This window comes from Heptranchias perlo, chromosome 21, assembly GCF_035084215.1.
Source record: "Heptranchias perlo isolate sHepPer1 chromosome 21, sHepPer1.hap1, whole genome shotgun sequence".
Lineage (NCBI taxonomy): Eukaryota > Metazoa > Chordata > Chondrichthyes > Hexanchiformes > Hexanchidae > Heptranchias > Heptranchias perlo.
In genome coordinates this window covers 1841183-1865843 of record NC_090345.1, presented here as the reverse complement: position 1 = coordinate 1865843, position 24661 = coordinate 1841183, and the positions used below count along the sequence as shown (strand labels likewise).

At 48.6% G+C, this 24661-nt stretch overlaps 1 protein-coding gene across 3 annotated transcripts in view; it reads left to right on the top strand.

Annotated features, from left to right (window-relative positions):
* The window catches only part of LOC137339904 (collagen alpha-1(XVII) chain-like), a 148823-nt gene that overhangs the window by 63171 nt on the left and 60991 nt on the right, over positions 1 to 24661 (top strand). For all 3 annotated transcript variants that reach the window (XM_068001961.1, XM_068001963.1, XM_068001960.1), the window contains exons 28-34: positions 4358 to 4393; positions 4597 to 4632; positions 5575 to 5637; positions 12030 to 12065; positions 12422 to 12475; positions 14797 to 14835; positions 19654 to 19725. In XM_068001961.1, the coding sequence (XP_067858062.1) occupies positions 4358 to 4393; positions 4597 to 4632; positions 5575 to 5637; positions 12030 to 12065; positions 12422 to 12475; positions 14797 to 14835; positions 19654 to 19725 (336 nt within the window). The remainder of the gene's footprint in view (positions 1 to 4357; positions 4394 to 4596; positions 4633 to 5574; positions 5638 to 12029; positions 12066 to 12421; positions 12476 to 14796; positions 14836 to 19653; positions 19726 to 24661) is intronic.

Here is a 24661-nt window from a genome sequence, read left to right as displayed (position 1 = left end):
CTCAACCCGCCCCAACATAACTCCTCAACTCGCCCCAACATAACTCCTCAACCCGCCCCAGTGTAACTCCTCAACTCGCCCCAACATAACTCCTCAACCCGCCCCAGTGTAACTCCTCAACTCGCCCCAACATAACTCCTCAACCCGCCCCAGTGTAACTCCTCAACCCGCCCCAACATAACTCCTCAACTCGCCCCAACATAACTCCTCAACCCGGCCCAATGTAACTCCTCAACCCGCCCCAACATAACTCCTCAACCCGCCCCAACATAACTCCTCAACTCGCCCCAACATAACTCCTCAACCCGGCCCAACATAACTCCTCAACCCCCCCCAACATAACTCCTCAACCTGCCCCAGTGTAACTCCTCAATCCGCCCCAGTGTAACTCCTCAACTCGCCCCACCATAACTCCTCAACCCGCCCCAACATAACTCCTCAACCTGCCCCAGTGTAACTCCTCAACCCGCCCCAGTGTAACTCCTCAACCCGCCTCAGTGTAACTCCTCAACCCGCCTCAGTGTAACTCCTCAACCCGCCCCAACATAACTCCTCAACCCCCCCCAACATAACTCCTCAACCCGCCCCAGTGTAACTCCTCAACTCGCCCCAACATAACTCCTCAACCCGCCCCAACATAACTCCTCAACCTGCCCCAGTGTAACTCCTCAACCCGCCCCAGTGTAACTCCTCAACCCCCCCCAACATAACTCCTCAACTCCCCCCAACATAACTCTTCAACCCGCCCCAACATAACTCCTCAACTCGCCCCAACATAACTCCTCAACCCGGCCCAATGTAACTCCTCAACCCGCCCCAGTGTAACTCCTCAACCCGCCCCAGTGTAACTCCTCAACCTGCCCCAGTGTAACTCCTCAACCCGCCCCAGTGTAACTCCTCAACCTGCCCCAGTGTAACTCCTCAACCCGCCCCAGTGTAACTCCTCAACCTGCCCCAGTGTAACTCCTCAACCCGCCCCAGTGTAACTCCTCAACCCGCCCCAACATAACTCCTCAACCCGCCCCAACATAACTCCTCAACCCGCCCCAGTGTAACTCCTCAACCCGCCCCAACATAGCTCCTCAACCCGCCCCAACGTAACTCCTCAACCCGCCCCAACGTAACTCCTCAACCCGCCCCAACGTAACTCCTCAACCCACCCCAACATAACTCCTCAACCCCCCCCAACATAACTCCTCAACCCCCCCCAACATAACTCCTCAACCCGCCCCAGTGTAACTCCTCAACTCGCCCCAACATAACTCCTCAACCCGCCCCAACATAACTCCTCAACCTGCCCCAGTGTAACTCCTCAACCCGCCCCAGTGTAACTCCTCAACCCCCCCCAACATAACTCCTCAACTCCCCCCAACATAACTCTTCAACCCGCCCCAACATAACTCCTCAACTCGCCCCAACATAACTCCTCAACCCGGCCCAATGTAACTCCTCAACCCGCCCCAGTGTAACTCCTCAACCCGCCCCAGTGTAACTCCTCAACCCGCCCCAGTGTAACTCCTCAACCTGCCCCAGTGTAACTCCTCAACCCGCCCCAGTGTAACTCCTCAACCTGCCCCAGTGTAACTCCTCAACCCGCCCCAGTGTAACTCCTCAACCCGCCCCAACATAACTCCTCAACCCGCCCCAACATAACTCCTCAACCCGCCCCAGTGTAACTCCTCAACCCGCCCCAACATAGCTCCTCAACCCGCCCCAACGTAACTCCTCAACCCGCCCCAACGTAACTCCTCAACCCGCCCCAACGTAACTCCTCAACCCCCCCCAACATAACTCCTCAACCCCCCCCAACATAACTCCTCAACCCGCCCCAGTGTAACTCCTCAACCCGCCCCAACATAACTCCTCAACCCCCCCCAACATAACTCCTCAACCCCCCCCAACATAACTCCTCAACCCCCCCAACATAACTCCTCAACTCGCCCCAACATAACTCCTCAACCCGCCCCAACATAACTCCTCAACTCGCCCCAACATAACTCCTCAACCCGCCCCAACATAACTCCTCAACTCGCCCCAACATAACTCCTCAACCCCCCCCAACATAACTCCTCAACCCCCCCCAACATAACTCCTCAACCCCCCCCAACATAACTCCTCAACCCCCCCCAACATAACTCCTCAACCCGCCCCAACATAACTCCTCAACCCCCCCCAACATAACTCCTCAACCCGCCCCAACATAACTCCTCAACTCGCCCCAACATAACTCCTCAACCCCCCCCAACATAACTCCTCAACCCCCCCCAACATAACTCCTCAACCCCCCCCAACATAACTCCTCAACCCCCCCCAACATAACTCCTCAACCCCCCCCAACATAACTCCTCAACTCGCCCCAACATAACTCCTCAACCCGCCCCAACATAACTCCTCAACACGCCCCAACATAACTCCTCAACCCGCCCCAACATAACTCCTCAACCCGCCCCAACATAACTCCTCAACTCGCCCCAACATAACTCCTCAACCCGCCCCAACATAACTCCTCAACTCGCCCCAACATAACTCCTCAACTCGCCCCAACATAACTCCTCAACTCGCCCCAACATAACTCCTCAACCCGCCCCAACATAACTCCTCAACTCGCCCCAACATAACTCCTCAACCCGCCCCAACATAACTCCTCAACTCGCCCCAACATAACTCATATCAACTCAGCCCAAATTACTCAACACAGCTGAACATATCGAGAAAACAGCCTATCATAAATCAGCTTAACACTGCTCAATATAATTCAGCTCATCCTAAACCAATATAATTCAGTTTGCTGCAGACCAACATAATTAAACTCATCCCATTGTAACATAATTCAACTGATCACAGCCTAACATAATGACTCAATTCAGCTCAACATTACTGAACTGGATGCATTCCAGAATAGTTCAATTCAACTGCATGAATTTCAACAGAACTCAGATGAACAGGCCAACATAGATTTTCAACTGTAGGCATTGCAACATAACTCAACTCAGTACATTCTGATACAACACAACTCAGTGAAGCCCAACATAATTCTACTCAAATCCATGCATTCCGGCATAAATCAAATCAACTCAATATATTCAACCTGACTCAACTCAACTGATCCCAATATAACTCAATTTGCCCAACCCAACATAATTCAGCTACCCAGTAGCCACATAATTTAACTCACCCGAGACCAACATAATTCAACTCAAAGCAACCCAACATGACTCACCACTGTCCAATATAATCCAATTCAACACAGCAACGCGCAATAAAACTCAACAGAACTCAACTCAACTCAATGCATTCCAATACAGCTCAATGTTAAATCAAGCATAACTCAAGTCAATATAGTCCAGCAAAACAAAACTCAAAACAGGCCAATAGAATTCAGCTCAACACAGCCCAACATAACTTAACTTAACTCAAAGCAACTTAACTCAACCCAAATAGCACAACATAATTTCCATCCATTCAATACAACGCAACTAAATCAACTTCAAGCAAGGAAGTTATGCTAAACCTTTATAAATCACTGTGTTCAATTCTGGGCACCACACTTTAGGAAGGATGTTAAGGCCTTGGAGAGGGTACAGAGGAGATTTACCAGAATGATACCAGGGATGAGGGACTTCAGTTATGTGGAGAGACTGGAGAAGCTGGAATTGTTCTCCTTAGAGCAGAGAAGGTTAAGGGGAGATTTAATAACGGTGTTCAAAATTATGAGGGTTTTTGTTGGAGTGGGTAGAGAGGAACTGTTTCCACTGGCAGGAGGGTCGGTAACCAGAGGACACAGATTTAAGATACTTGGCAAAAGAACTGAGGAGGGGGGGGAGATGAGGAGAATTTTTTTTTATGCAGCAAGTTGTTATAATTTGGAATGCGCTGCCTGAAAGGGCAGTGGAAACAGATTCAGGAGCAATTTTCAAAAGGGAATTGGATAAAAACTTGAAAAGGAAACATTTGCAGGACTATGGTAAAAGAGCAGGGGGAGTGGGACTAATTGGATAACTCTTTCAAAGAGCAGTCACAGGCATGATGGGTCACATGACCTCCTTCTGTGCTGTAAGATTCTATGATTATGCTGGTCAATCCATCACATCATATGTGCATGGCCATCATGTCTCTCTCAGTTACAATATTGTAATAACATATTGGAGTTTCATGTGACTCACTCCATTGATCCAGTCACATGGGGAGCGGTTAGTGCTCCCTGACTAGTTTTCTGGTGGTATCAGTGCAGTTTTTATTGGTGATGTCTCCGTGTCTGTGGTGCTCATGTTGTTATATTTCATTACACAGTGACATTTGTTATAGTTAAGTGTTTCCAGCCATTCCCTGACGTTTTGAACATTTTTTGTTTTTCCAGGTGATAGAGGATTGAATGGTGTAGCTGGACCGAAAGGTATGGAGTCTTTTCTAATGTTATTAACTACTTTATTAGTACACGCAAAAATTAATTGGTCCGTTGTGCTTATCCATTTGTCAACTTTCAATTGACCAAATTGCAAGTGAGTTCACGTCAAGTGTGAATCTCGGCCCATGTTCTTGGTGTATTTGTATTTTGGTTGTAATGTTTACAGCTATTTCTTTATTTTGTCATTTCAGGTGATACAGGAGAGCGAGGTTCTCGTGGGTTACAGGGTAAGTAACCTGTCCTTTTACAGGGGAACTTTCATCACAAGACTCCCTCTCCTTCATTGAGAAGGATGGGCTTTACACAGGATGTAATGAACTCAGTGATGTCATTTTACCCATAGTTGTTGTCAAAAGGTAATGAAACTTCTTCATTGGCTCAGTGAGCAAGTGAACGTCTCGATGTGGTACTGAGCCATACAGATCCCAGGTTCGTTTCCCAGGCAATGCTCTGAGTTGGTAAAAACCAGGACACAAGCTGAGATGCTTTGATTGGACTCAATGTCCCACAGCTAGAAAGGGCGTATGAGTCTGCAGCGAGCCCCCGTGGCCAGTGTGGATCTCAGGTGAGGGACCGATAGGGGTCAGCTCTGAACGAGGTGGCCAACTCTGGTTGGACGTATTCTGGGTCATTTCATCTCATGACCTCACGCCTCCAACCGCCCTGCTCTCGCCATTGGTCATTTGGCACATCAATCTTCCTGGTGCACTGTCTTCCCAGCCAATTGGAAAGTGAACACTCTTTGTTACCCGATTGGATGATTCTTGACTGTCAAACAGCCTGACAACATCTCCAATATTTTTATAATTAATAAACAAAAATATTCAAAGAAATGTTTTTTTGAAATACAATTTTTGATTTTTCTGTTGAGGTTTGCTCGCAGTATCTGAGAGAGTAATCTTTCATTCCTGGAGACTCCAGGACAAAGCAGGAGGGTTGTGTGAATCTCCCCATGGTTGAATATCCTGTCAACACTCACTGTCTGGGCTGAGAGTGACGTGATGGAGGGCAGCCTCAGTCACTGGAGTCTGTACCCCAGCTCGAGGTGACCCCATCAGCAGAGTTGGGCTCCTCGATCACGAGTTCAGAACAGGGGCAAGCAGGAGAGAGGCTCCTCATTGACCTCAGCCCATTGGTAGTACTGAATGCCTTTCCTGGGCTCATTGCAGGTGAATCAGGTCCACGGGGATTGCCTGGATCCACGGGAGAGCCAGGACACAAGGGATCAGCTGGTGAGTAACCTCGTCACATCGTCAACTCCTTCCTTCGCATGATCTCAATACTATGAAACTCCTCAGCTCCCTCAGTTATCCTTCTCCAATCTACAGGCTTTGAAAGCCCAAGCTTAGTATCCCCTTAATCACCACCTCCAAATTTACCTCAACTCTTCTCTTTTCATAGAATCATAGAAGTTACAACATGGAAACAGGCCCTTCGGCCCAACATGTCCATGTCGCCCAGTTTATACCACTAAGCTAGTCCCAATTGCCTGCACTTGGCCCATATCCCTCGATACCCATCTTCCCCATGTAACTGTCCAAATGCTTTTTAAAAGACAAAATTGTACCCGCCTCTACTACTGCCTCTGGCAGCTCGTTCCAGACACTCACCACCCTTTGAGTGAAAAAATTGCCCCTCTGGATCCTTTTGTATCTCTCCCCTCTCACCTTAAATCTATGCCCCCTCGTTATAGACTCCCCTACCTTTGGGATAGACTCCCCTACCTTGGTGCTATCCTGGACTAAAATTTCCTCCAACTAAATATCGGGAAGACCGAAGCCATTGTCTTTGGTCCCCATCACAAACTCAGTTCCCGAGCCACCGACTCCATCCCTCTCCCTGGCCACTGTCTGAGGCTGAACCAGACCGTTCGCAACCTTGGCGTCCTATTTGACCCTGAGATGAGCTTCAGACCCCATATCCGCTCCATCACCAAGGCCGCCTACTTCCACCTCTGTAACATCACCTATCACCACCCTTGCCTCAGCTCAGCTGCTGCTGTGACCTCTATACTGGACTATTCCAATGCTCTCCTGGCCGGACTCCTATAGAGTCATAGAGTTATACAGCACGGATAGAGGCCCTTTGGCCCATCGTGTCCGCGCCGGCCATCAAGCCCAGTCTAATCTAATCCCATATTCCAGCATTTGGTCCGTAGCCTTGTATGCTATCTTCTACCCTCTATAAACTTGAGCTCATCCAAAACTCTGCTGCCCGTATCCTAACTTGTACCAAGTCCTGTTCACCCATCACCTCTGTGCTTGCTGACCTACATTGGCTCCCGGTCCAGGAATGCCTTGATCTTAAAATTCTCATCCTTGTTTTCAAATCCCTCCATGGCCTCGCCCCTCCCTATCTTTGTAACCTCCTCCAGCCCTACAACCCTCCGAGATCTCTGCACTCCTCCAATTCTTGCCTCTTGCGCATCCCCGATTTTCATCACTCCACCATTGGCGGCTGTGCCTTCAGTTGCCTGGGCCCTAAGCTCTGGAATTCTCTCCCTAAACCTCTCCACCTCTCTCTCCTCCTTTAAGATGCTCCTTAAAACCTACCTCTTTGACTAAGCTTTTGGTCACCTGTCCTAATATCTCCTTATGTGGCTCGGTGTCAAATTTGTTTTGAAAATCCCTCCTGTGAAGTACCTTGGGATGTTTTACTATGTTAAAGGCGCTATATAAATGCAAGGTGTTAGTGTTGTTGTTGGACTGGGGCCCTGACCCTTCAGCTGGGTTTCTGAATTGAAGAAAAACTACAGACTCATCGCCATTTCTCTAGGAGCAGGTAACAAGCTCATTAAACTGAATCAGGGAATCTCGACCTGTAACCCACAGGAAGTGAAGTCACAAAATCCCAGGTCTCTGACAGCCTTAGCAGAGTCAACACGGTTTTATGAAAGAGAAATAATGTTTGACAAATTTATTAGAGTTTTTGAAGCTGTAACTAGCAGGGTAGATAAAGGGGAACCAGTGGATGTCGTATATTTGGATTTTCAAAAGGCATTTGATAAGGTGCCACATAAAAGGTTGTTAAGCAAGATAAGGGCTCATGGGGTTGGGTGTAATATATTAGCATAGATAGAGGATTGGTTAATGGACTGAAAACAGAGAGTAGGGATAAACGGGTCATTCTCAGGTTGGCAGGCTGTAACTAGTGGGGTATCGCAAGGATCAGTGCTTGGGCCTCAGCTATTTAAAATCTGTATTAATGGCTTAGATGAAGGGACCAAATGTAACCTATCCAAGTTTGTTGATGATACAAAGCTAGGTGGGAAGGTAAGCTGTGAGGAGGACATAAGGGCCGCTAAATTGGTCCTTTGTTTCGGCGCTACACGGCCTCTCTGACATCCAAGATGGCGTCTTGGATGCGCATGCACCAGCATGATGTGCGCCAGACGCCATCTTGGTATAGGAGTTAGTGCAGGCGCAGATACCGAACACTGGAATAATATAAAGTAGGGAGAAAATGGCTTCACTCAGTGTGCAACACTGAGTTAAAGAGATAGACGACATTTTGGGACTTAACGCTGAACTCAACGCACAGTCTTAACATGTCTTAGAGTGCCTGGAGGAGCCCCCGCCAGCGCTATTTAAAGAGACCATGCAGGATTTACAGGTTAGTGGCTGGATTATTGCTTCTGGCTGCCGAGACATTTGTAACTGTTTTTGGAGGTCTCCTAGACTTGAATACTAGGACGCGGGGACATAGACTAACATTTAGAGCCAGGATGTGCAGGAGTGAAGTTAGGAAATGCTTCTACACGCAGAGGGTGGGAGACGTTTGGAACGCTCTTCTACAAACGGCAGTTGATGCTCGCTCACTTGTGAATGTTAAATCTGAGATTGATAGATTTCTGTGAACGGAGGGTATTAAGGGATGTGGGGCTATGGTGGGCATATGGAGTTAGGTCACAGGTCCACCATGATCTCATTGAATCGTGGAACAGGCTCGAGGGGCGAAATGCCACTGCCCCTTGCTGCCTCCTGATATGGACCACCTTTTGCAAGAAAGCGGGACATGTGTCTGGGTGATGTGCCTGTCATGGTTGAATAGCTGCATGTGTGTGTGGCCTGTGAGTTGTGTGTGGGTGACTTGAAACAGTGGTAATGTGTGAGGGTGAGAGGAAGCATCTGATTGGAAGAGTTGAGTATTGATGGAAAGAGTTTGTTGGTATGTGGGTGATGGGGGTGTAGTGTGTGGTGCAGTTGGTCGGAGAGGCCACTTGACAGTTGACCTCACTCACCTTGACCACTCATATCAAAGCATTGAGCTTCTTCCTGCTTTGCATCCATGTTCATGATGCTGTGCTCCTGGCATTGACTTCGTTCCCCGCTGCCTCCCACTGCCTTTTGGATATATGTCTGGAGGGCCTCTTGCACCCCCCCCCCCCCCCACTGCGGATATAGGATGTCCCTCCTTCTGTCCACCTCTTGCACCAAGGTCTCTAGTGCATCAGCAGAGAACCTTGGTGCACGGACTCTCACAGGCCTGGTACAAACTCAGATCGGCCGATTGGTGAGGTCTGGTGTGCTGATTGGAGGATGTGGGATTTAGTGGTGCACAACCTTTATTCAATGTTTTAACATAACTCATCAGTATGTAAACACAGGGATGGGACCTGCATTTGTGTTTTACGTGTGCATTGTCTGATCTCCGTTCAGACTCCGTGCAAACAGTAGGCTGTTATTTTCAGCAAATATCACAGTTACCAGCTACCTTTAAGAGATTTCTAAGAAACATCCTCCCTTTAAGAGATTGAGCTCTCCCTGGTGGTGGAAAGTGTGAATTGCATTGATTCCATGTGCAAGGTGCGGAAAGTGACACTGATTGCGAGTGAGTCCTCGGGCCGGCTGAAACCTGTGTCCTGCCTGCGCAGGGGTCATTGGGCGTGGGGTAATAGCACATCACGCTATCTGTGCCCAAAAATAGCCCCTATCCAATTTTCCCCCCCCCAAAGAGTCTGCAAAGGGATATAGACAGGTTAAGTGAATGGGCAAGAAGGTGGCAGATGGAATATAAAGTCGGGAAATGTGAGGTTATTCACTTTGGTAGGAAGAAGAGAAAAACAGAATATTTTGTAAATGGTGAGAAGCTATTGGTGTTCAGAGAGACTTGGATGTCCTGGTACAAGAAACACAAAAAGTTAGGATATAGGTGCAGCAAGCAATTAGGAAGGCAAATGGCATGTTGGCCTTTATTGCAAGGGGGTTGGAGTACAAGAGTAAGGAACTCTTGCTACAATTGTACAGGGCTTTGGTGAGACCTCACCTGGAGTACTGTGTACAGTTTTGGTCTCCTTAGCTAAGGAAGGATATACTTGCCTTAGAGGCAGTGTAACTAGATTCACTAGATTAATTTCTGGGATGAGAGGGTTGTCCAATGAGGAGACGTTGAGTAGAATGGGCCTATACTCTCCGGAGTTTAGAAGAATGAGAGGTGATCTCATTGAAACATATAAGATGGTGAGGGGGCTTGACAGGGTTTTTTTAAATTCGTTCATGGGATGTGGGCGTCGCTGGCGAGGCCGGCATTTATTGCCCATCCCTAATTGCCCTTGAGAAGGTGGTGGTGAGCCGCCTTCTTGAACCGCTGCAGTCCGTGTGGTGAAGGTTCTCCCACAGTGCTGTTAGGAAGGGAGTTCCAGGATTTTGACCCAGTGACGATGAAGGAACGGCGATATATTTCCAAGTCGGGATGGTGTGTGACTTGGAGGGGAACGTGCAGGTGGTGTTGTTCCCATGTGCCTGCTGCCCTTGTCTTTCTAGGTGGTAGAGGTCGCGGGTTTGGGAGGTGCTGTCAAAGAAGCCTTGGTGAGTTGCTGCAGTGCATCCTGTGGATGGTACACACTGCAGCCACAATGCGCCGGTGGTGAAGGGAGTGAATGTTTAGGGTGGTGGATGGGGTGCCAATCAAGTGGGCTGCTTTGTCCTGGATGGTGTCGAGTTTCTTTAATGTTGTTGGAGCTGCACTTATCCAGGCAAGTGGAGAGTATTCCATCACACTCCTGACTTGTGCCTTGTAGATGGTGGAAAGGCTTTGGGGAGTCAGGAGGTGAGTCACTCACCACAGAATACCCAGCCTCTGACCTGCTCTTGTAGCCACAGTATTTATATGGCTGGTCCAGTTAAGTTTCTGGTCAATGGTGACCCCCAGGATGTTGATGGTGGGGGATTCGGCGATGGTAATGCCGTTGAATGTCAAGGGGAGGTGGTTGGACTCTCTCCTCTTGGAGATGGTCATTGCCTGGCACTTATCTGGCGCGAATGTTACTTGCCGCTTATCTGCCCAAGCCTGTCACTCTGACCTCACCTCTGGAATTCAGCTCTTTTATCCATGTTTGGACTAAGGCTGTAATGAGGTCTGGAGCCGAGTGGTCCTGGCGGAACCCAAACTGAGCATCGGTGAGCAGGTTATTGGTGAGTAAGTGCCGCTTGATAGCATTGTCGACGACACCTTCCATCACTTTGCTGATGATTGAGAGTAGGCTGATGGGACGGTAATTGGCCGGATTGGATTTGTCCTGCTTTTTGTGTACAGGACATACCTGGGCAACTTTCCACATTGTCAGGTAGATGCCAGTGTTGTAGCTGTACTGGAACAGTTTGGCTGGAGGCGCAGCTAGTTCTGGAGCACAAGTCTTCAGCACTACAGCCAGGATGTTGTCAGGGCCCATAGCTTTTGCTGTATCCAGTGCACTCAGGGTAGATGCTGAGAGGCTGTTTCCCATGGCTGGAGAGTCTAGAACTAGGGGGCATAGTCTCAGGATTAGGGGTCGGCCATTTAAGACTGAGATGAGGAGGAATTTCTTCACTCAGAGGGTTGTGAACCTTTGGAATTCTGTACCCCAGAGGGCTGTGGATGCTCAGTCATTGAGTATATTCAAAGCTGAGATAGACTTTTGGACTCGAGGGGAATCAAGGGATATGAAGATCGGGCAAGAAAGTGGGGTTGAGGTCGAAGATCAGCCATGATCTTATTGAATGGTGGAGCAGTCTCGAGGGGCCGTATAGCCAACTCCTGCTCCGATTTCTTATGTTCTTATGTAGCATGTGGGGGTATCAGGATTTCTCTGAGATGCACTGATGCCCCTCAAGGTCTGCTGGAAGTGCCTGTGTAAAAGAGGGCAGTGCCCCTGGGATCTCTGTGTGAGGGCAGTGCCCCTGGGATCTCTGTGTGAGGGCAGTGCCCCTGGGATTTCTGTGTGAGGGCAGTGCCCCTGAGATCTCTGTGTGAGGGCAGTGCCCCTGGGATCTCTGTGTGAGGGCAGTGCCCCTGGGATCTCTGTGTGAGGGAGGGCAGTGCTCCAGGGTCTCTCTGTGTGAGGGAGGGCAGTGCTCCAGGGTCTCTCTGTGTGAGGGAGGGCAGTGGCCCCAGAGTCTCTCTGTGTGAGGGAGGGCAGTGCTCCAGGGTCTCTCTGTGTGAGGGAGGGCAGTGCTCCAGGGTCTCTCTGTGTGAGGGAGGGCAGTGCCCCAGGGTCTCTCTGTGTGAGGGAGGGCAGTGCCCCAGGGTCTCTCTGTGTGAGGGAGGGCAGTGCCCCAGGGTCTCTCTGTGTGAGGGAGGGCAGTGCCCCAGGGTCTCTGTAAGGTCGTGTGACGAGCTCATCGATTCTCTTCTGCTCCTTTATCAGGCTCTCCAGGTGTAGAAGGTCACCGAGGTTTCCGAGGTAAGTTCTGACCTCTCACAGGAGGACGGGAGGGGGGAGTGAATGGGGGAGGGGAGTCAATGGGGGGGAAAGAGGGGTGAATGGATGAATGGGGAGATGGGTGAATGGGTGAATGGAGGGGGAGAGGGGAGTGAATGGTGGGAGATTGGTGAATTGGGGGAGAGGGAGGTGAATGGGGGAGAGGGGGAGAATGAGGGTAGTGGGTAGTGAATGGAGGGGAGAGGGGAGTGAATAGAGGGGAGAATGGGGAGGAGAGGGGTTAGTGAATGAGGAGAGGGGTGAATGGGTAGAGAGGGGTGAATGATGCATGAACCAGATGTCGGTCAGTACACTAATTTCCTGCTCTCTGCCCTCAGGTGAACAAGGACCCCGAGGTTTACCAGGATTGCAGGGAGACACCGGCCTCCCCGGTGAGTAGTGTGGGCTGGAGTGAGGCGTTTCTAGCTTCGTCTGGGAATCAGGGACCATTCCCGGGAAAAGCAATCAGTTCCCAACCACCGCAGGCAATTTACAATTTACTGGCCGATCGCCCATGGTGCTGCTCATCACAGTCAGACGTTGCATCAGTTTAGACAGTGTTCGACCTAGTACCCCCACCGTGTTTTATTCTGCTGCTCGGAGGTGCCTCTGTTTAATGTAACTCGTCCCTTTAAAGTCAGAGAGAGTCTGGAGGGAAAATCATCTTGGGCTGTAGCTTCAATGGAAAAGAAAATCAGACGGAGGGTAAATTAAGCAGCTGATTCGCGACCGCATATTTTAAACTTCAAGTTTGACCCCTTTTTGTTTTAAACGTGCTGAGGTGAATCACAGGTGAGCTGCGGAAGGTGAGAGTAATTCTCGGGGCTCTGGGTAGCTTGAAACACAGTGATGAGTTTCCCCGTGTATCAGGAACCCGACTGCTGTTTTTGTATCTTCACACTCTCCCCTCGGAGAATAGTGTGATGTAGTGAGAGGATTCACAGGCTGATTAACAGTCTGACAGGTCGTGACGTGGACACTCCTTCCATGGCCGTAACCATCCTGATAGGGTGGCTAGTCCTTTCCCTTTCCTCTTTCCCCTTTGACCTGCTCTCGTCCTTTCCTATTTCCTCTCTGACCCGTTCTTGTCTGTTCCCAACTCTGAGGTCTCCGTTTTTGATAACAGGGATGGGTGCCTTTCACGACTTCGGAATGTCCCAAAGTGCTTTATAGTCAATTAAGTATTTTTAAAGTGTAGTCACTGTTTTGTAAAATAATAATGAAATAAAAGACCAGTTAATCTGTTTTTGGTTGAGGAATAAATATTGGCCAAGGCACCGGGGAGAACTCCCCTGCTCTCCTTCTAACAGTGGCTGTGAGATCTTTTACAGCCAGCTGAGAGGACAGACAGAGCCTCGGTTTAACGTCTCATCCGAAAGACGGCATCTCCGACAATGCACCACTCCCTCAGCACTAACCCTCCAACAGTACAGCGCTCCCTCAGCACTAACCCTCCAACAGTGCAACGCTCCCTCAGCACTAACCCTCCAACAGTACAGCGCTCCCTCAGCACTAACCCTCCAACAGTACAACGCTCCCTCAGCACTAACCCTCCAACAGTGCAACGCTCCCTCAGCACTAACCCTCCAACAGTGCAACGCTCCCTCAGCACTAACCCTCCAACAGTACAGCGCTCCCTCAGCACTAACCCTCCAACAGTACAGCGCTCCCTCAGCACTAACCCTCCAACAGTGCAACGCTCCCTCAGCACTAACCCTCCAACAGTGCAACGCTCCCTCAGCACTAACCCTCCAACAGTGCAACGCTCTCTCAGCACTAACCCTCCAACAGTACAGCGCTCCCTCAGCACTAACCCTCCAACAGTACAGCGCTCCCTCAGCACTAACCCTCCAACAGTGCAACGCTCCCTCAGCACTAACCCTCCAACAGTGCAACGCTCCCTCAGCACTAACCCTCCAACAGTGCAACGCTCTCTCAGCACTAACCCTCCAACAGTGCAACGCTCTCTCAGCACTAACCCTCCAACAGTACAGCGCTCCCTCAGCACTAACCCTCCAACAGTGCAACGCTCCCTCAGCACTAACCCTCCAACAGTGCAACGCTCTCTCAGCACTAACCCTCCAACAGTACAGCGCTCCCTCAGCACTAACCCTCCAACAGTGCAACGCTCTCTCAGTACTGCCCCTCCAACAGTACAGTGCTTCCTCAGTACTGACCCACTAACGTGCTGCACTCCCTCAGTACTGCACTGGGAGTGTCAGCCTAGATTTTGTGCTCAAGTGTCTGGAGTGGGACTTGAACCCACGAACTTCTGACTCAGAGGCGAGATCAAGCCAAGCTAACACTTCAACCATTTTTAATTGTAAGTTTGTACTGATTCTATGAATATTTTGTCCTTCCAATCGCCTGTTTTACTGTGATCTTGACTCTTCTGTTTATTTGTGAGGTTTTAAATCAAACTGGTTTTTATCTGGACTCAGCCAGGTGTGGGACCCAGTACTCAGGGACCTGATGGCCAAATACTGTAAGGGAGGGGTAGATAGGGCAGTAGGTAAGGCCACCTACCAGGCCCCCCTTCTCCCCCCACCCAGATTCTGGTCTCCGAGAAAGATCAGAATTAAAGTAACAAAGAGGTAACAGTGGGGGTGGGCCCCACTTTAAGGAAGAGTAGCAGTTCTGGAATATACCCTGAATTGTTTGGCTGTCTCGGTCCCGTTGTTTAACGCTCTGATTAATGGAATCTATGTTACAGGTGAACCCGGGGCCCCTGGAAAGGTCGTTAGCATCAGAGGTGAGTGGATGAGTGAGCGAGTGGGTCGCTTAGAGCTGGTCATAGGAACAGGAGGAGGCCATTCAGCCCCTCGGGCCTGTTACATAGGAACAGGAGGAGGCCATTCAGTCCCTCGGGCCTGTTACGTAGGAACAGGAGGAGGCCATTCAGCCCCTCGGGCCTGTTACATAGGCAGGCAAAACTGTAATTGAACAGTAGGCAGCCTTTAAAGAGGAGATGGTTCGGGTACATTGGGTACAAGAGGGATCTCATTGAAACATATAAAATTCTGACAGGCCTAGACAGACTGGATGCAGAGAGGATGTTTCCCCTGGCTGGGGGTCCAGAACGAGGGGTCACAGTCTCAGGATACGGGGTAGGACATTTAGGACTGAGATGAGGAGAAATTTCTTCACTCAGAGGGTGGTGAACCTGTGGCATTCTCTACCACAGAAGGCTGTGGAGGCCAATCACTGAATATATTTAAGCAGGAGCGAGATAGATTTCTAAACACAAAAGGCATCAAGGAGTATGGGGAGAGAGCGGGAATATGGTATTGAGATAAAGGATCAGCCATGATCATATTGAATGGTGGAGCAGGCTCGAAGGGCAAATGGCCTACTCCTGCTCCTATTTTCTATGTTTCTATGCTTCTACATCTAGGTACATTCCCATGAGGGAGAAAGGTAGGGCAACTAAAGCCAGAGCTCCCTGGATGACAAAAGACAAATGTAAGGAATCTTACAACACCAGGTTACAGTCCAACTGTTTTATTTAAAAATCACAAGCTTTCGGAGGCTTTCTCCTTCGTCAGGTGAGTGAGGCACACTCGCTCACCTGACGAAGGAGAAAGCCTCCGAAAGCTTGTGATTTTTAAATAAAACAGTTGGACTATAACCTGGTGTTGTAAGATTCCTTACATTTGTCACCCCAGTCCATCACCGGCATCTCCACATGATGACAAAAGAGATAGAGAGTAAGATGAAGCAGAAAAAAGGGGCGTATGACAGATATCAGGTTGATAACACAAGTGAGAACGAGGCAGAATACAGAAAGTTCAGAGGGGAAATGAAAAAGGAAATAAGAGGGGCAAAGAGAGAGTATGAGAATAGACTGGCAGCAGACATAAAAGGGAATCCAAAAGTCTTCTACAGGCATATAAACAGTAAACGGGTAGTAAGAGGAGGGGTGGGGCTGATCAGGGACCATAAAAAAGATCTACTCATGGAGGCAGAGGGCAGGGCCGAGGTACTAAATGAGTACTTTGCATCTGTCTTTACCAAGAAAGAAGATGCTGCCAGAGTCCCAGTAAAGGAAGATATAGTTGAGATACTGGATGGGCTAAAAATTGATAAAGAGGAGGTACTGGAAAGGCTAGCTGTACTTAAAGTAGATAAGTCACCCGGTCCGGATGGGATCCATCCTAGGTTGCTGAGGGAAGTAAGGGTGGAAATTGCAGAGGTACTGGCCATAATCTTCCAAACATCCGTAGATACGGGAGTGGTGCCAGAGGACTGGAGAATTGCAAATGTTACACCCTTGTTCAAAAAAGAATGTAAGGATAAACCCAGCAACTACAGGCCAGTCAGTTTAACCTCGGTGGTGGGGAAACTTTTAGAAACGATAATCCGGGACAGAATTAGCAGTCACTTGGAAGAGTGTGGATTGATTAGGGAAAGCCAGCACGGATTTGTTAAAGGCAAATCGTGTTTAACTAACCTGATGGAGTTTTTTGATGAGGTAACAGAGAGGGTAGATGAGGGCAATGCAGATGATGTGGTGTATATGGACTTTCAAAAGGCGTTTGATAAAGTACCGCATGGTTGGCTTGTCATTTAGATTGCGGCCCATGGAATAAAGGGGGCAGTAGAACATGGATACAGAATTGGCTAAGTGACAGGAAACAGAGTAGTGGTGAACGGTTGTTTTTCGGACTGGAGGGAGGTGTACAGTGGTGTTCCCCAGGGGTCGGTGCTGGGACCACTGCTTTTCTTGATATATATTAATGACTTGGACTTGGGTGTACAGGGCACACTCTCAAAATTTGCAGATGACACGAAACTTGGAAGGGTAGTGAACAGTGAGGAGGATAGTGATAGAGTTCAAGAGGATATAGACAGGCTGGTGGAATGGGTGGACACGTGGCAGATGAAACTTAATGCAGAAAAATGCGAAGTGATACGAGGAGAGGCAATATAAACTAGAGGGCACAATTCTAAAAGGGGTACAGGAACAGAGAGATCTGGGGGTATATGTGCACAAATCATTGAAGGTGGCAGGGCAGGTTGAGAAAGCGGTTAAAAAAGCATACGGGATCCTGGGCTTTATAAATAGAGGCATAGAGTACAAAAGTACGGAAGTCATGATGAACCTTTATAAAACACTGGTTTGGCCACAACTGGAGTATTGTGTCCAGTTCTGGGCACCGCACTTTAGGAAAGATGTGAAGGTCATAGAGAGGGTGCAAAAGAGATTTACTGGAATGATTCCAGGGATGAGGGACTTTAGTTACATGGATAGACTGGAGAAGCTGGGGTTGTTCTCCTTGGAACAGAGAATTGTAAACAATTTTACAACACCAAGTTATAGTCCAGCAATTTTATTTTAAATTCACAAGCTTTCGGAGGCTTCCTCCTTCCTCCTTCCTCAGTCATTGGAACAGAGAAGGTTGAGAGGAGATTTGATAGAGGTATTCAAAATCATGAAGGGTCTAGACAGAGTAGATAGAGAGAAACTGTTCCCATTGGCGGAAGGATCAAGAACCAGAGGGCATAGATTTAATATGATTGGCAAAAGAACCAAAGGTGACATGAGGAAAAACTTTTTGGATTGCCCAAGGAGGTGGTGGAGGCAGATTCAATCATGGCCTTCTAATTGGAACTGGATAAGTACTTGAAAGTAAAACATTTGCAGGGCTACGGGGAAAGGGTGGGGGAGTGGGACTAGCTGGATTGCTCTTCCATAGAGCCAGCAGGAATCCATGGGCCGAATGGCCCCCTTCCATGCTGTAACCTTTCTATGATTCTATCGCAACAGGAGGAGGCCATTCTGCCCCACCAACCTGTTCCGCCATTCAACCAGATCATGGCTGATCTGTACCTTAACTCCATTTAATATAAAAGCAGAAAATGCTGGAAATACTCAGCAAGTCAGGTTGCATCTGTGCAGAAAGAAACAGAGTTAACGTTTCAAGTCAATGACCTTTCGACAGAACTGGAAGAAGTTGAAGATTAAACGGTTTTTAAACAAGTACAGAGCCAGGGAAAGTGGGGGGAAGGGAGGAAAGAACAAAAGGGAAGGTCTGTGATAGGGCGGAGGGCAGGAGTGATTAAATGACAAAAGGGATGATGGTGCAAGGCAAAGAGGGTGGGAATGGGACAAGTAAAGAAACAAAAGATGGGTCTATAGGAGCTGTAAATGGCAACAGCAGAACCATTACCAGCACCTGCTGTCCGAAAAAATGGGAGCAGAGGTTATGATCTGAAGTTATTGAAATCAGTGTTGAGTCCGGAAGGTTGTAAAATGTCTAAATGAAAGATGAGGTGCTGGTCCTCGAGCTTACGTTGAGCTTCATTGGAACAGTGTAAGAGGTCGAGGACAGAGATGTCAGAGTGGGAGTGGGACGGAGAATTAAAATGGCAAGCGACCGGCGGGTCAGGGTCACGCTTGCGGACAGAGCGGAGGTGCTCAGCAAAGCGATCACCCAGTCCGCGTTTGGTCTCCCCAGTTAACTCCATTTACTTGCCTTTGCATCATATCCCTCGACACCCTTATGCAACTAAAACCTATTGATCTCAGCCGATGATGGTCAGAGATAGCCAGCGGGGGTTAACCCCACTGAGTAAACTGCAGCAGCGGGGGGGTGGGTGGGGTCTAAGGCACTGAGGAGCTGAGCTCAGACCAGGAGGCCCCCAGTCCCATTCCCAGTCTGTGCTGAATGAACTAGTCTCAACTGGTTGAACTTATTGCAGCGCTGGTCCTGGGGGTGAGGGGTTGGCAGTCAGTGCCAGCTTGCCCCAGGGGGCAGGACTGATATTCCAGGCAAGCACACCCAGGAGTCTGAGCCTGTCCCAGGGAGAGGCTTAAAGAGGAGAGAAAGTACAATGCAAATTAACCAGAGGGAGAATGTGCCCAACATTAACCTGTGGTGTAGGACCAGGATAAAAATAACACCCAGCGAATTAACATCCCAGGAAATGTTCAGCAGCTCACAGTGAGAATATTTATCCCAATGGACAGTAATGTCTGCTGAGCCAAGCCTGGGTTATCTATTGGGCTTCGGCAGTCTGTGGGGTTCGGCATCAGGGGTGTGGCGTCTGGGGCTTGTCATCTAGGGTTCGTCAGTCTGGGGTTCACCAGTCTGTGGGGTTCAGTCTCTGGGGTTCACCAGTCTGTGGGGTTCAGTCTGGGGTTCACCAGTCTGTGGGGTTCAGTCTCTGGGATTCGCCAGCCTGTGGGGTTCAGTCTCTGGTTCACCAGTCTGTGGGGTTCAGTCTCTGGGATTCGCCAGTCTGTGGGGTTCGGCGTTTGGGGTTCACCAGTCTGTGGGGTTCAGTCTCTGGGGTTTGCCAGCCTGTGGGGTTCAGTCTCTGGTTCACCAGTCTGTGGGGTTCAGTCTCTGGGATTCGCCAGTCTGTGGGGTTCGGCGTTTGGGGTTCACCAGTCTGTGGGGTTCAGTCTCTGGGGTTCGCCAGCCTGTGGGGTTCGGCGTTTGGGGTTCACCAGCCTGTAGGGTTCAGCGACTGGGATTTGCCAGTCTGTGGGGTTCGGTGTCTGGCATTCGGAGTGCTTCTGGATTTGATACTGAGAGTAAATCTGTTTAATTTCATTCTCTTTCAGGAACAGACAGCACTGCAGTTGTACAAGGACCTCCCGGACCACCTGGACCACCTGGACTCCCAGGACGATCAGGTACATACAGTTCTATCAATCGCTGACAGTAAAGGTATCTCACATACCCCTCCTCTGCTGCTACCCGCTGCAGGAGAGCTGCGGGGGATTTACTGAGGCTTCGTTCATGTTTAACCCAAGTAACAGATGAGTGACCAGGACACAGATCGTTCAAACCTCTCAGATCTGAACTTGTCCAGACTGAGGAATGTTGATCTGGGCTTGACATTCAGGCAAGGTGTTGGGACAGTGTAGAGGGAGCTTTACTCTGTATCTAACCCATGCTGTACCTGCCCTGGGAGTGTTTGATGGGACAGTGTAGAGGGAGCTTTACTCTGTATCTAACCCGTGCTGTACCTGCCCTGGGAGTGTTTGATGGGACAGTGTAGAGGGAGCTTTACTCTGTATCTAACCCGTGCTGTATCTGTCCTGGGAGTGTTTGATGGGACAGTGTAGAGGGAGCTTTACTCTGTATCTAACCAGTGGTGTACCCGCCCTGGAAGTGTTTGTTGGGACAGTGTAGAGGGAGCTAAGTGAGTATAGAACTAGGAGGATAGAGCAGATGAATGCGTGGCTGGAGAGATGGTGCAGGAATGGGGGCTTTAGATTCCTGGGGCATTGGGAGGTGGGACCTGTACAGGCCGGAAGTGTTGCACCTCAACGGAGCTGGGACCAATGTCCTCGCGAAGAGGTTCGCTCGTGCTGTGGGTGGGGGTTTAAACTAATTTGGCAGGGGGATGGGCACCAGGATGTAGCATTGGAAAGGAGAAACAAGGTGCACAAAGGATTGGGAGGGAAAGATAGCAATAGAGCAAAAAATAGCACGGTATTAGGTGGGATCAGACGAAGAGAGAGTACAAGAAAGTCTAAGACGGGTTTACAGTGCATGTGCGTCAACACACGAAGTGTGTTAAACAAGGTTGGTGAGCTGCAGGTGCAAATAGCCACATGGGAATATGATGTTGTGGCTATAACGGAGACCTGACTCAGAAAAGGGCAGGATTGGGTACTAAATATTCCCGGATACAAGGTGTTCAGGAAAGATAGGGAAGGGAAAAAAGGGCGGTGGGGGGGGGGGGGGTTGGCAGTATTGATTAAGGAGAATATTGCAGTGCTGGAGAGAGAGGATGTCCTGGAGGGGTCAAGGACAGAATCTATTTGGTTAGAGTTAAGAAACAAAAGAGGTGCCATTACACTACTGGGAGTATTCTATAGGCCACCAACTAGTGGGAAGGATAGATGAGGGCTGTGCAGTAGACGTGGTCTACATGGACTTCAGCAAAGCCTTTGACAAGGTACCGCATGGTAGGTTGTTACATAAGGTTAAATCTCATGGGATCCAAGGTGAGGTAGCCAATTGGATACAAAATTGGATTGACGACAGAAGACAGAGGGTGGTTGTCGAGGGTTGTTTTTCAAACTGGATGCCTGTGTCCAGCGGTGTGCCTCAGGGATCGGTGCTGGGTCCGCTGTTATTTGTTATTTATATTAATGATTTGGATGAGAATTTAGGAGGCATGGTTAGTAAGTTTGCAGATGACACCAAGATTGGTGGCATTGTGGACAGTGAAGAAGGTTATCTAGGATTGCAACGGGATCTTGATAAATTGGGCCAGTGGGCCGATGAATGGCAGATGGAGTTTAATTTAGATAAATGTGAGGTGATGCATTTTGGTAGATCGAATCGGGCCAGGACCTACTCCGTTAATGGTAGGGCGTTGGGGAGAGTTATAGAACAAAGAGATCTAGGAGTACAGATTCATAGCTCCTTGAAAGTGGAGTCACAGGTGGATAGGGTGGTGAAGAAGGCATTCAGCATGCTTGGTTTCATTGGTCAGAACATTGAATGCAGGAGTTGGGATGTCTTGTTGAAGTTGTACAGGGCATTGGTGAGGCCACACTTGGAGTACTGTGTACAGTTCTGGTCACCCTATTATAGAAAGGATATTATTAAACTAGAAAGAGTGCAGAAAAGATTTACTAGGATGCTACCGGGACTTGATGGTTTGACTTACAGGGAGAGGTTAGACAGACTGGGACTTTATTCCCTGGAGAGTAGGAGGTTAAGGGGTGATCTTATAGAAGTCTATAAAATAATGAGGGGCATAGATAAGGTCGATAGTCAAAATCTTTTCCCAAAGGTAGGGGAGTCTATAACGAGGGGGCACAGATTTAAGGTGAGAGGGGAGAGATACAAAAGGATCCAGAGGGGCAATTTTTTCACTCAAAGGGTGGTGAGTGTCTGGAACGAGCTGCCAGAGGCAGTAGTAGAGGCGGGTACAATTTTGTCTTTTAAAAAGCATTTGGACAGTTACATGGGGAAGATGGGTATCGAGGGATATGGGCCAAGTGCAGGCAATTGGGACTAGCTTAGTGGTATAAACTGGGCGACATGGACATGTTGGGCCGAAGGGCCTGTTACCATGTTGTAACTTCTATGATTCTATGATTCTATGATATAGAGGAGCAAATTTGCAGGGAAATTACAGAGAGGTGCAAGAACCATAGAGTAGTGATAACGGGGGACTTCAACTATCCTAATATAGACTGGGATAGTAATAATACAAGGGGCAAAGAGGGGGAGGAATTTTTGAAATGTGTTCAGGAGAACTTTTTTAACCAGTACGTTTCCGGCCCAACGAGGAAGGAGGCGTTGCTGGATTTGGTTCTGGGGAATGAGGTAGGCCAAGTGGAGCAAGTGTCAGTGGGGGAACATTTAGGGAGCAGCGATCATAGTGTTATCAGGTTTAGAATAGCTCTGGAAATAGCTCAGGCTGAATATGGAAAGTTCAGAGGGGGAAGTGAAAAAGGAAATAAGAGGGGCAAAGAGAGAGTATGAGAATAGACTGGCGGCCAACGTAAAAGGGAATCCAAAAGTCTTCTCCAGGCATATAAACAGTAAACGGGTAGTAAGAGGAGGGATGGGACCAATCAGGGACCGTAAAGGAGATCTACTCATGGAGGCAGAAGGTATGGCTGAGGTACTAAATGAGTACTTTGCATCTGTCTTTACCAAGGAAGAAGATGCTGCCAAAGCCTGAGTAAAGGAAGATATAGTTGAGATATTGAATGGGCTAAAATTTGATAAAGAGGAGGTACTTGAAAGGCTGGCTTTCTTAAAGTAGATAAGTCACCCAGTCTGGATGGGATGCATCCTAGGTTGCTGAGGGAGGTAAGGGTGGAAATTGCGGAGGTGCTGGCCATAATCTTCCAAACATTCTTAGATACGGGGGTGGTGCCAGAGGACTGGAGAATTGCAAATGTTACACCCTTGTTCAAAAAAGGGTGTAAGGATAAACCCAGCAACTACAGGCCGGTCAGTTTAACCTCGGTGGTGGGGAAACTTTATGAAGCAATAATACAGGACAGAATTAACAGTCACTTGGACAAGTGTGGATTGATTAGGGAAAGCCAGCACGGATTTGTTAAAGGCAATTCGTGTTTAACTAACTCGATAAGAGTTTTTTGGTGAGGTAACAGAGAGGGTAGATGAGGGCAATGCGGTTGATATTATGTATATGGACTTTCAAAAGGCGTTTGATAAAGTATCGCATAATAGGCTTGCCATCAAGATTGATACATGGGTACGGTAGCATAGTGGTTATGTTTCTGGACTAGTAATCCAGAGGCCTGGACAAATAATCCCGAGTCATGAGTTTAAATCCCGCTACGGCAGCTGGGGAATTTAAATTCAATTAATTAAATAAAATCTGGAATTAAAAAAACTAGCATCGGTAATGGTGGCCATGAAACTACCGGATTGTCGTAAAAACCCATCGAGTTCACTAATGTCCTTTAGGGAAGGAAACCTGCCGTCCTTACCCGGTCTGGACTAAATGTGACTCTAGATCCACAGCAATGTGGTTGATTCTTAATCGCCCTCTAAAATGGCCTAGCAAGCCACTCAGTTGTCACCACCACCTTCTCAAGGGCAATTAGGGATGGGCAATAAATGCTGGTCTTGCCAGTGACGCCCACATCCCATGAATGAATAAAAAAAAAAGATTGAAGCCCGTTGAATAAAGGGGGCAGTAGCAACATGGATACAAAATTGGTTAAGTGACAAGAAGCAGAGAGTAGTGGTGAACGGTTGTTTTTCGGACTGGAGGGAGGTGTACAGTTGTGTTCCCCAGGGGTCAGTGCTGGGACCACTGCTTTTCTTGATATATATTAATGACTTGGACTTGGGTGTACAGGGCACAATTTCAAAATTTGCAGATGACACCAAACTTGGAAGTGTAGTGAACAGTGAGGAGGATAGTGATAGACTTCAAGAGGATATAGACAGGCTGGTGGAATGGGCGGACACGTGGCAGATGAAATTTAACACAGAAAAATGCGAAGTGATACATTTCGGTAGGAAGAACGAGGAGATGCAATATAAACTAGAGGGCACAACTCTAAAAGGGGTACAGGAACAGAGAGATCTGGGGGTATATATGCACAAATCATTGAAGGTGGCAGGGCAGGTTGAGAAAGCGGTTAAAAAAGCATACGGGATCCTGGGCTTTATAAATAGATGTGGAGATGCCGGTAATGGACTGGGGTGGACAAATGTAAGGAATCTTACAACACCAGGTTATAGTCCAACAAATTTATTTTAAAATCACAAGCTTTCGGAGATTATCCCCTTCGTCAGATGAATGAGTGAAAAGGTTCTCAAATCGCATATCTTATACTAGGCTGGGACAGCATCACACCAATCAAAAGGTGTCGTTGTTAGTCAAACAGGCCAGTCACGGAGAACAGCACGTCCCAGTACACTGGATATACATTGTGTCAATTACACAGACAGGCAGAAAGAAACCCAAAATGGCAGAGAGAGAGAGAGAATATTAAAAAACATAATTTTTCTCCCCTTTTTGCTGGTGGGGTTACGTGTAGCGTGACATGAACCCAAGATCCCAGTTGAGGCCGTCCTCATGGGTGCGGAACTTGGATATCAACTTCTGCTCGA